At 45.2% G+C, this 13,004-nt stretch overlaps 1 protein-coding gene across 3 annotated transcripts in view; it reads right to left on the reverse strand.

The window, feature by feature from the left end:
* Positions 1–5,064: 5,064 nt before the first annotated feature.
* Positions 5,065–13,004, reverse strand: part of MTMR1 (myotubularin related protein 1) — a 98,644-nt gene continuing 90,704 nt past the window's right edge. For all 3 annotated transcript variants that reach the window (XM_040404768.1, XM_040404767.1, XM_040404769.1), the window contains one exon: positions 5,065–5,909. In XM_040404768.1, the coding sequence (XP_040260702.1) occupies positions 5,745–5,909 (165 nt within the window). In that variant the 3' untranslated portion in view covers positions 5,065–5,744. The remainder of the gene's footprint in view (positions 5,910–13,004) is intronic.

Below are 13,004 nucleotides of genomic sequence, written 5' to 3' on the forward strand. Positions count from 1 at the left end.
TTTTTTTATAGAAATATAAATGCTTCCTATAGTGCCAGATTCATGTTCCTAGGCCAGCCCCAGGTACCCCTCAGGCCTCTTGCACACAACAGTGTGTGTCCCATGGCCGTATTGCGACCCGCATACGGGTCTGCAAATCCGGAGATGCGGTGCGGAACGGAAGCACTACGGAGTGCTTCTGTGGTGTACCGGTCCGCAAAAAGATAGAACTTGTCCTATCATTTTGCGGAACGGACGGATCGTGGACCCCATTCAAGTGAATGGGGTCGCGATCCGCATGCGGCTGGCCCACGGTCGGTGCCCGTGCATTGTGGACCGCATTCGTGTGCAAGAGGCCTAATAATGGCAGCTGCATATGCCCCCAGGAAAGTCTCGCAGAGCACAGCCCGCACTGACTTCTTGGGCTGTGTATCACCTGGGAGTAGGACCATTATCACATCAAAACCAAATGTCTCCTGCGCAATTCCTCTGCACCAGCAGGATTTAAAGGGATTTTACGGAGAAGCCATTATTATCTGATCAGTGGGGGTCCAACTCCCAGCATGCCCACACATCAGATGTTAGAAGAGGCCGCAGTGCTCTGGTGAGCACAGCCACTATACAATGAATGATGCTGTGAGGAAACCGGAGTGCCCAGCCTCCTCAGATGATCGGTGGTGGACCCTGACTCCCAGGATTGGATATTGACAACCTATCCTGAGGATAGGTCATCAATATTCTACTCCCGTAAACCCCTATAAATGGGTACTCTGGTTAGAACAAATGAGTTGGGTCCCAACTAGCGATGAGCAAATCTCATATTTTGAAATTCAGGTTCGGGTGGCGGTATAATCTGAATTGCATTATGGATTCCATTACCAAGGACCAAAACGCAATTCCATGACAGAATGCCTTTAGAGGCATTCAGTTATTCATTCCGTTATAATAGTAGTCTATGGCCTGCATAACCGATCCGTCCGGTTTCCATTATGCTGGAGTCCTCTCCTGCATAACGCATCTGGACTTCTATTATGACTGAATGAATAAAGGAATGTCTCTAAAGGCATTCCGTTATGGTCCGTGGTAACGTAATCCATAATGCAATTCAGATTATACCGCAACCCGAACTTCAAAATATGAAATTCGCTCATCCCTAGTCCCCACCAATCACAAGAACGAGGGTCCCTGGTACCTTGTTTGAATGGAGTAGCGGTGAAGCATGCATACTACCATTCCATCTCTATGGGACTACTGGACATGGCCTGTCAGAAGGGGTTGGCTGGATTCACACATCTGGACTGCGGGTTTAATTACCTGAATTCATAGCATCATAAATCCCTAAGATGCTGCGAGTTTGAGTCAGCAACACATGTCCAGAATCCAGTCTAACTAAGCCCAGGTAAGTGCCAAAAGTCTTTGATGGAAAAGTAGAGCTTTGCAATACAGGCCAGCAGAAGCATACATGGTACCTGTGGACAATTTAGCTTGTAGCTAAAAACGAAAAGGATCTAAGGTTTTTTTTGCAACATAGAAAATGCTCCACATTTTATGCATTAAGGGTTCAGCTACACCGCTATCTAGTCATGTTATAGCCATCACGCCCTAGGATCGCAGTGTAGAGGTGCTGGCATAGAAACAAATGGCGTCGCCGCACGACACGTGTGTGCCATGACTGCAACCCCAATGCTGCTGGATTTTTTGCAATACTGGGGTCACAGAAAAGGAGTCGGGCTGTGACCCCATTCATTCTGCGATTCTTGGGCAACCAAGATCACTACATGGGGCTACTTGGACATGACACCTGATGCACAACCAAAGATCGCTGTGTAGTATTACAACCATTTGAACCGAATGGGGTCACAGCATGACTCCAGAATTGGAAAAAATGTAGCATTTCTAGGGTTGCATTAACTTGCAAGTTGTGCTGCAACCCCATTTGGTGGCTACACTGCCAGACAGCAATCTCGTTGTGAGACGGGCATTGTAGCCAAGATTGCCATAGGCTGGGGGCCTGTAGTGCACACTGGAAAGAAATGGAGCACTGCTCAAACTGAGAACGATTCTCATTTATTACAGTATGGACACCACAGGGAAGTCACACTTCTCAAAAGCAGACCCAGACTCTGGTGACGAGCAGTGTTTAGGAAAGATGGGTGACAATACTGTACCACCTTTCTCAGAAACTGATGTTTTTTTTTTTCTAACTCTAGGGAGAAATGTCATTTAAATAGAAACCAAAGTGTCAGTCACATAACTCTTGTCACCTTATGTCACATGAACAGGCAGGGTAATGCAGAGCCAGATAAATCTGATTTGCGGGCCACAAAACTGATATGGTCAAGAGTGCTGGTGGAGCTCTGGCTCCCGAGACCCCCAGCAACAAGCTGAATTTGATGGGGGGAGGGGGGCTCTCAGTTCCATGCACAGGACCGTAGCAGTTTTGTGGTCTGCAAAACACAGATACAGTCTCTGCGCATCCCGCCCTATTCCGGTCCATGAAACGTTCTATACTTTTTGTGGGGCAGCAGAATAGACAGTGTGCTGTCCGCATTTTATGTGGCCCCATTGAAATGAATGGGTCTGCATCCTATCCACAAAAAATAATAGGATGCAAGGAAAAAAGTGCAGTCGTGTGCATGGGGCCTAAAAGGGTGGCCTGTACTGAGAGAGCCCCTTTAATTCCACCCTTCCGGTTGAATCCTATGTTAAGCCATCTTTGGCTTCTAGCTGATGAATAAAACATGTATCAGCTCGTAGATCTCTGTGTCCGACAGAAAACCGTATTTGTAGTCTGGATGCAGAAAGCGTCATTCTGCATATATCCGAGGTCACTATTACACACCGTTGTGGCATTACAAAATAATATTAAAAGGGCCAACATCCTCGCTTTTAACTTCAAGCAATGACCTTCCAAGTTGCCAAGCAACATCAAACCTATTCAGCTAAAAATACGATGGGATAAAATGACTGGAAAAAAACATTAAATCCACACTTTGGCAAGCAGAGCCGTCATTAGCATTGCTGTAATGCTGCAGTAGAGAGGGCGGCTATAGCGGCGTCAATACAGATTACCCGTCTCATGCCCATCAGTAACAGGCTCCCGCTATTAGTACCTTCTCACGTATGACAAAGGTAACTAAACACAGCCAAGCCATCTTCTGCTGGTCTCCCCTTAATCTACAGCAGTGATGTCCAACCTGCGGCCCTCCGGCTGTTGTAAAATGCCGCTGCAAAATGCGTATAGCACACTGTGTGCTGTCTGCATCTTTTCCGTCCCCATTGAAAATGTATAGGTCTGCACTCGTTCCATAATAATTGTGAAACGGATCCGGACCCAAAGTGCGGACGTCTGAATGATGCCTTAGACTGTTGGTTGAACCTGCTGGTCTCAGTCCACAATACACTAAGGTGTATGGGGGCCTTAAAGGGGTTCTCTGTGAATTAAGAAAATAAAATTACTGAAAAAACTTAAAGTGGTGGGCTGCTTCCTAGTTACTATTGACCAATGAGTTTGTAAGGCTACTTTCACACTAGCGTTCGGAGCGGATCCGTCTGATGTTTCATCAGACGGATCCGCTCCGATAATGCAGACGTTCGCATCCGTTCAGAACGGATCCGTCTGCATTATTACTTAGAAAATTTTCTAAGTCAGAAAGTAGCCCGAGCGGATCCGTTCAGACTTTACATTGAAAGTCAATGGGGAACGGATCCGCTTGAAGATTGAGCCATATAGTGTCATCTTCAAGCGGATCCGTCCCCATTGACTTCCATTATAAGTCTGGACGGATCCGCTCGCCTCCGCACGGCCAGGCGGACACCCGAACGCTGCAAGCTGCGTTCAGGTGTCCGCTCACTGAGCGGAGCGGAGGCTGAACGCTGGCAGGCGGATGCATTCTCAGCGGATCCGCCTCCACTGAGAATGCATTAGGGCCAGACGGATGCGTTCGAGGCCGCTTGTGAGCCCCTTCAAACGGAGCGCACGAGCGGACACCCGAACGCTAGTGTGAAAGTAGCCTAAGATAATTATATGGCACTTACTAATAGTCTTGTTGAAATTCTGCAACATTTTCTAGATTTCATAAGATATGCTCCCCTGTTTGCCAAGTGTTTTGTGCTGTCCACTCCTTTACTCTTGAATAAGGAATCTGCCATCAGAGGCATCAGTAGGGATATTTCTATATGTACTGATTAACTCAACCATTTCATGCCCGAATTAAATGTGCATTAGGAACAGACATCCCTCATGTATTGTACACATTGCCATTAAAGAAACAATGTACACAGCCAACTACATTAAATACCTATATAGGCCCATTTTCTCCTTCATAAAAAATAAATAAATAAAAAACCCTTACAAAATACTTGCGGACTATTATTCTCATCTGTCCTCCAATTGTATGTTGTGAGGTTAAAACAGGTTGGATTCACCCCTTGCATGCACAGCCATGTGTATGGCCCAGCATTAGAGAAGCTGGACTTGCGGCTATTAGTTCATTACGGTACCAACATTCATCTTCTATCCCTTATTTCCTCTAATCATCTCAAAAGAAAACACAAAGTGATGTGAAAAAAAGGTCATTTGCTTCTCCAAAAGGATGGCATCACAACATGAATCCAGTGCATTGGTGCTGTAACAGCGATCATAACTCTTAAAGGGGTCTTCCAGGCTCTTAATATTCATAACTTATCCTCGGAATAGGTCATTAATATGTAATCTGTGAGGGTTCGACATCCTGCCCCCCGCTGTTCTTTACAGTCTATGGCGCTGGAACTAGCACTGTGAATGGAACAGCACTGTTCATAGTGTAGTGGCCATTCTGGGTTACTGCAGCTCAGCTCCCATTCACTTCAATGAGAGCTTAGCTGCAGTACCCCAGCACGGCCACTACACCTTGAACGGAGCTGTGCTTCCTGCTCCATTTTAAAGTGCTGGTTACAGCTGTGCAGGGAGTCAGACTCTCACCTATCGGCTATTAACCACCTATCCTAAGGATAAGTAACCAATATTAGGAAAATTACTTGTTGATTGGGTAATTGCAATTAACATTTGCAAGAAGAGTGAACTTTTAATAAATAAAACTTGGCAACGGTGAATAAAAATTCATGTTTTCTGAGGTAAAAACACTATACAAATACATACTTAGGTGCAACAGGATAACTTACATGTGGTTATGCCCATTCATTGTTCGGTAAGCTTTACATGGCATCAGGTGCGTTACATTACTTTTTAAATAGGAGTAATATGGGATTTAAATTACATTGTCAGTTCATATGATACCTAAAAATGCCATCTCTTCCAGGCCTGGATCCTTTCATAGAGATAACTTAAAACGAGCCTTGTATGAAATGTCCGCCACAGCAGTTGCTGGCTACAAGTGACGTCAGATTCATTTTTCTAAGGATAAAAATACAATATAAAATAAATGTATGTAAACCTCGGGGACGACTACTATCAACATAGAGACACCTGGGAAACACTTTCCACTGTAACAGCTGACGAGCACGGCCTGTAAACAATATTGAATGGCATGAGCCTATGTACAAATCCTTCAAATCTGGAGGAGAGAGCGGAATGGCTTCCAGCCTTTAGTCCTGATTGTGGTTTCCTTCTGAAATGTTTGCAGAGGGTGAAACACCCAGAAAAGAATTGCACTGATGCCTTGGTGCCCAACGTGATATTTCTTCATACGCAGCAGATGTTAGAAGGCACTCGGCAGATTGCCAGTACATGTCTCCATGCTGTGCCTCTCACCATTCGTTGCCCATCAGACAGCGGTGTGTACAGGCGTCGCAGAATGCGAAGGGGAAGATCCTCGGTCAGATGACGAGGAGACCGATCTGGTTGCCGCTTCACGCTGAAGTTCTTCTACTTTCTTCTGTAGTTCTGCTCGAATAGCCAAGAGATCCTTTAGGCTCTGGTGAATTGGCATCTAAGAAAACAAAATAGGTTATTAATGTTGGTGATGATATATTTTACACTACTTCAGTAAAAATGTATGTTTTAGGCTTGACTGATAGAGTTGTTATAGGACCACCTCCACCTGGTCTTCACATCCCCTGTGCAGGCCTCGTCAAAAATTAAGTGCATCTTCCGGTTGACAGTGCAACTAAACAGTAATTTACAAAAGCTCCGAGCTGCCGTAGATTTCTGGCTTCATTTGCACCAGAAAACTGGTGTAAATGAAGATAAATCTGTCTTGGCTGTGGGCCACACTCCCTTTTGGAAAAGTGGCGAGGGTGGCCATAAAAAGAGGTAGTTGCAACTTTTTTTTTTTCCACTAAAAAACACACAGCTTGTGAATTTTTAAAGCCACTTTTCTGGCGCAAGGGACATGATCAGTCTCTCCCATAATTTGGACCCACCATCTATCTGTGAACATTTGTTCTGTAATAGATGACATAGGAAGGTCCTGGCCTACACCTCCAGCACTCTATGTACTAGAACTTATGAACGGAACCATATAATATCACCACTTTATGCCAAAAGCAGTGGATTGGAAAGGAGTAAAGTCTGGAAGCCTTGATACCAAATAGATCTTGACCCCCAAACGACAGAAGTGAAGGCCGTATTTTAGAAGGAGATAGACTTGATGATCCACATCTACATGGCTTTAGTTTCTCTTAGTTCTTGTATGTGCTGAAAATGAGGAACATTTGTCTGCCAAGAACATCTCTGGCACTTTTTCTACTCTTTAGCAACACCCTGGCTAGAACCCTGACTGCTCCAGTGCTGATGGACAGTGACCAAAATCTCCTGAGCAAGGACTCTACCAGGTTACCCCATGGGACGTTATCTGCAGCACTACAAATGTCAAATCTAGAGATTTATCACCTACCCTTCTACTGGAACTAACTGCTGACTCTACGACCACGAGCCGCCTTGCTGTCACTGATCTCTCAACAGTTTCTCCTGGTTTCAGAGTGCTTTGATGGCAACCACACATCTACTGAGATCACAGGGGCAGGAAGGACTATAAGATCTCATGGAATGATCTCTCTGACCTCACAAATTTGATTCCAGAATGCAATGTATTATGTAATCTTCTTAATACAATGGTTAATCTTTTGTGATTGGAAGCTAATAGCACACATCCCCGCTGTGGCAAAACACCTGTAAGGGCAATAGGAGCTTCTGACAGGTCAAATGGCTACATGACAAGGATTCTCTATATTCAGGCATTGTAGTGTCAGAGTAGGGTTGTTTCGGGTATCGAACTTTCGATACTTTTATGCCAGTATCGATTCGGTATCAGGATGTTAATTTTTTTTCGATACTAGACTCTCCTCCTATGACGCGGCCACGCTGAGCCCAATGAAGTGAGCGGGCTCTGAAGCTTCCCGCACCACTGCCACCAATGAATGTGCCGCTATTAATTAAAGCAGGAGGCGGGACGGGGGAGGGAATATACTGCTGCGCCGTCTGAGCTAGTGAGCTTGGCGAACGGCAGCAGCCTCCTCCTCCTGAGCGTCCTCCCCAGAGTCAAGCAGCCAGCATAGCAGGTCCCTGGCCACTGTGCCACCAATGGTAATTAACCTTTAATACCGATACAGGAGGCGGGTACCGCCGGCACCCGCCTCCTGTATCTGTATTAAAGGTTTTGAAATAATTGGTGGTTGGTGGCAGTAGCCACAGGGTCCCCTCCTCCTCATTGGCGGCAGTGGCAGCAGTGTAATCCTGGGACTCCGATCGGTTATCATGGCAGCCAGGATGCTACTGATCTGCCATGGTTACCTCCCTGCTGCTGTGTGTACTATGCACAGGGCAGCAGGGAGAGTGTGAGATCCTATTCACCATAATAGAGCTCTATTAGGGTGAATAGGACAAGGGATTAAAAGATCCCAGGTTCTAGCCCCTAAGGGCGCAAATAGTTATTAAATAAAAAAAAAAACATCAAAATATTAAGTATAAATCACCCCCTTTCCCAATTTTACATATAAAATATATAAACAATAAATAAACATATTACATATCGCCACGTCCTAAGCGGTGAACGCCATAACAGAAAACATGTATAAATAAAAATCGCACGATTCGCAATTTTTTTTAGTCGCCTTGCCCCTCCAAAAAATAGGATAAGACTGTTCGATTAAATGCGGAATGCACGCAGCTTTTTTGGGGTTTTAGTTTTTTTGTGTGGTAACGAATGGTATTGAGTATCGCAATACTTTTTTATGATATCGAAACTGAATAAAAATTTTGGTATCGAAACAACTCTATGTCAGAGAATGTCATAAACCTCAAAGGAAAATGTTGGCTGATGCATATGATATATACCTTCTATATACATATATTATATATACGGTACACATCTCTGCCAAAATATTCTAAAATTATTGAACAGAACGGTCACAGTTTCAATATAATTAGCACCCTTTGCAAACAACGCTTCAAATCTGAAGTCTTCACAGCCATGCTATCAAAGGCAGAGCTTTCATTTGCTTTTCAGATGCTGCAGGTTTTACTTGAAAACGCATAAGATCCCTAAATCTGTAAAGACACCTGCAATCTGCTGATTAGAACCAGTCTGCAATGATATGGTTGCTGAAAAATCCAGGGCTCTCCCACCTCAGATATGTACATGTGGCTCCCACCAACATGAGTAGCACACTATCTATTCTCAGCAAATAAACCTGGCAGAAAACATCGTCAACCCTTAACCCGTCTGAGTGACGCTGCATGGTCACGGCAGGTCGGATGACAGTAATCTGATCAAAATGTGTGCCAGGAATCTCAAATTTAGTTAAAAGGGTTGGCCCATCTTAAATATTGGTGGCATATCACTAGGATATAACCACCAATGTCACATAGGTACGAGTCCCAGAGGAGGAACCTGCACCTATCTCTAGAACGGCGCCCTCAAAATAAATGAGGGTGCAACGCGCAAGCTCTGCTGCCAAGCACGCTCGCTTTGCTCTTTTCAAAACTCCTATAGGAGTGAATGGAGACCAGCGCATGCACTCACCTTCACTTTAGGGACCTCATTCTAGAGATAGCGATACACCACCAATGAGCGAGATGGGCCAGCCCCTTTAAGTATCATTAATCTAGTAGTAATACAATTTAAAATAATACAAATAGGACATGGTCACATGTATACAGCAGCTCATCTATGTAGTCAAAGCACTTTTTTAGTCCCCTATACTCTTACACCTACAGGTAGGGCAATACATCCATATATGAGCTAGACTAGCAAGGTAAACTCAAGTAAAACTATTTAGTTCTTTCTCATCTTCAAAGACATTCTTGCCCTGGTCGGACATGCCCAGTGTGAAAATAAAGGGCTTGAAAAAGAAAAAATGTACACGTTCCTTTTGCTAAATTAAAGCGGTTATCCCACGACTAATGTAAAAAATGAAAACCAGACACTATATAGTACATGACCATCTCTTTCTAACAAAGTTAGGACCAGCCCTGTACCTCACATGGATCCAGAGATCTCCCCATTCATTGTTCTGCTAGATTTATATCAAGCTGTCAGCTCATGGGGAGTGTCTTTTCTGCTGCAGCTCAGGGGGCGTGTCTCAGCTCTCCCTATCACAGCTCAGGAGGCAGATGAAACTGAGCATGTGCGACCTTCTCAGTGAGCAGGTCAAAGAAATAAGAAAAAAAAAAACAGCAGGTGGCACTATATAGATACATTTTATTAAATAACTCAGTGGCTATGCTAAATTTTTATTTACATACAATTACAAAAGCATTCAGATCCAGGTGCTGGTTTGAAAACTGTAGAATATGTTCTGTGGGACAACCCCTTTAAGGAGATAGGGCCTATTGACATATAATACACTCTAATAGGTCTTATGGACAGGGACTGCCTTAGGCTACTTTCACACCTGCGCTAGGTGCAGAGCCGTCTGGTATCTGCACAGACGGATCCGCACCTATAAATGCAAACGATGGTATCCGTTCAGTGCGGATTCGTCTGCATAACAGCTTTTTCAGATCTGAGTTTTCACGATCGTGAAAACTCAGATCCGACAGTATATTCTAACACAGAGACGTTCCCATGGTGATGGGGACGCTTCAAGTTAGAATATACTAAGAATTGTGTACATAACTGCCCCCTTCTGCCTGGCAGCACCCGATCTCTTACAGGCCGCACCTGAGGGGTTAATTGTGCAGATCTCAGCCCCCTGATCGGGTGCTGCCAGGCAACAGGGGCCAGACCCCCCCCTCCCTCCCCAGTATTAAAAGCATTGGTGGCCAGTGCGGCCACCCCCCCTCCCTCCCGCACTGGCTACCAATGCTTTTAATACTGGGGAGGGAGGGGGGTGCGGCACCTGAGGGGTTAATTGTGCGGATCACAGCCCCCTGTAAGAGATCGGGTGCTGCCAGGCAGCAGTGGGCAGTTATATACACAGTTCTTAGTATATTCTAACTTGAATTGTCCCCATCACTATGGGAACGCCTCTGTGTTAGAATATACTGTCGGATCTGAGTTTTCACGATCTAACTCAAATCCGATTGTATATTCTAACATAGAGGTGTTCCCATGGTGATGGGGACGCTTCAAGTTAAAATATACCATCGGATTGGAGAAAACTCAGATCCGATGGTATATTAATAGGGACTCCTGACTTTACATTGAAAGTCAATGGGGGACGGATCCGTTTACAATTGCACCAATATTGTGTCAATGTAAACGGATCCGTCCCCATTGACTTACATTGTAAGTCAGGACGGATCCGTTCGGCTCCGCACCGCCAGGCGGACACCAAAACGCTGCAAGCAGCGTTTTGGTGTCTGGCTCCAGAGCGGAATGGAGGCGGAACGGAGCCAAACTGATGCATTCTGAATGGATCCGCATCCATTCAGAATGCATTGGGGCTAAACTGATCCGTTTGGGGCCGCTTGTGAGAGCCTTGAAACGGATCTCACAGGCGGACCCTGAAATGCCAGTGTGAAAGTAGCCTTAGTGAGAGAACCCCAATAGGCTGGAGATCTATAGCAACGTTTGGTCACTCTCAAGTTGTGGTAAAACCATGGTACTACTACAGCTCACACACCACCTGGCCTTTTGACAATCCCATAACCACTTTGGAATTCCCCATAGGGAAAACATGATGCAGTTCTACTACCGGGGAACCTTCGCCTCAGGGAGAACATGATTTACAGATGTGACCGACCGGTGCAAGAGCCCTACCACAGAGGTGTTGTAAAACTTGAGACCCATCTGCATGGAGTTGGAATGTTCTCTCCGTGTTTCCCCAGTGTCCATGCAAATTAGGATCCATTCACCATTCAAATGGAAGCCCCACGAGGACTGGTGACTATCTCTGTACCATTCAGATGTCAGCCCCACGAGGACTGGTGACCATCTCTGTACCATTCACCATTTAGATGTAAGCCCCACGAGGACTGGTGACCATCTCTGTACCATTCAGATGTCAGCCCCACGAGGACTGGTGACCATTTCTGTACCATTCAGATGTAAGCCCCACGAGGACTGGTGACCACCTCTGTACCATTCACCATTCAGATGTAAGCCCCACGAGGACTGGTGACCATCTCTGTACCATTCACCATTCAGATGTAAGCCCCACGAGGACTGGTGACCATCTCTGTACCATTCACCATTCAGATGTAAGCCCCACGAGGACTGGTGACCATCTCTGTACCATTCACCATTGAGATGTAAGCCCCACGAGGACTGGTGACCATCTCTGTACCATTCACCATTGAGATGTAAGCCCCACGAGGACTGGTGACCATCTCTGTACCATTCACCATTCAGATGTAAGCCCCACGAGGACTGGTGACCATCTCTGTACCATTCACCATTCAGATGTAAGCCCCACGAGGACTGGTGACCATCTCTGTACCATTCACCATTCAGATGTAAGCCCCACGAGGACTGGTGACCATCTCTGTACCATTCACCATTCAGATGTAAGCCCCACCAGGATTGGTGACCATCTCTGTACAGCGCTGCAGACTACATATGTTAGCGCTCTATAAGCAACTGTAAGCATGCATTCGTTTTTGAAGTACAAAAAAAATAAAAAATGCAGATTATATAGATGCATTTGCTGTCAAATTGTACATTTCTAGAGGTAGTCCATTTCTGCACCCTCCATCCCCGTGTCTCCCGTGCTTTACCCATACACTGCATGATTTCTAGTTGGTGGAGGAAGGACCTAACACAGGACTAAATAGCACAGAACTGCAATGTATTCTCACAGCCGACAGCTTCCCGTTCTCGCTCGGTTGTCACCCATGCTGGTTGCTAGGCAACTCAAATACACTGTGGTGGGAGCTGCAAGTAGATGAACACAAATCCAGCATAAATCATGTCATGCTAAATGTAAAGCTAATACTAAATATAAGCTGTTACTGCAGTGGCGTTAGACCCTGAATAACGGAGGACCGAGGTCATCAGATCTGGGGGGGGGCATCTTTATATACACCATATAACGCCAGGAATCTTGGGGCGATGATACAAAGGATTCATGTGTAGACTCCATTCTAGGTTCCCTAAGGTCTCCTGCACAAAGGCTTCTCCTCGTCACAGTGTCTGGCTGTATAATGCACTGCACATTATTCACTCAAGGACACGCATTACCTTGAAAACTGTTAAGTGATGAATCTATTTGTTCTTGCTGAATGAGTCTGTTTTTTATTATCTTCGGCTGCGACGGGGAGTCTTCACAGAAAAGCAAATGTATTTTAATGCCACCGTGTGATCTCCGTCAAATCAGGCCACCATTTATTCCCATTTATCTGCAAAAACACATTTCCTTCAAGACTCCCCTCGTTTCCTGCAGTTGCGTTTCCTCCCTCGTTTCTGTTCATCAAGAAACAGAACGTTATCTGACTGGGATTAAATAAGAAAGCTCTGACAATTAAATGTACTCGCAGGGAAAGGCGTTATTTGGCCATTAGAAAAGCAGCCAGTGGAGACAATTAGCATTGCACTGCAGTCATCCACAGACCCGCCATGCTAAGCCTTTGTCAGATCAGTCTAACTTCTAACTAAACAATAGAGAGGAACTGTAATTATCCATATTATGTAGGTTATAATACT

Source organism: Bufo bufo, chromosome 8 (genome assembly GCF_905171765.1).
Source record: "Bufo bufo chromosome 8, aBufBuf1.1, whole genome shotgun sequence".
In the NCBI taxonomy this organism is placed as follows: domain Eukaryota; kingdom Metazoa; phylum Chordata; class Amphibia; order Anura; family Bufonidae; genus Bufo; species Bufo bufo.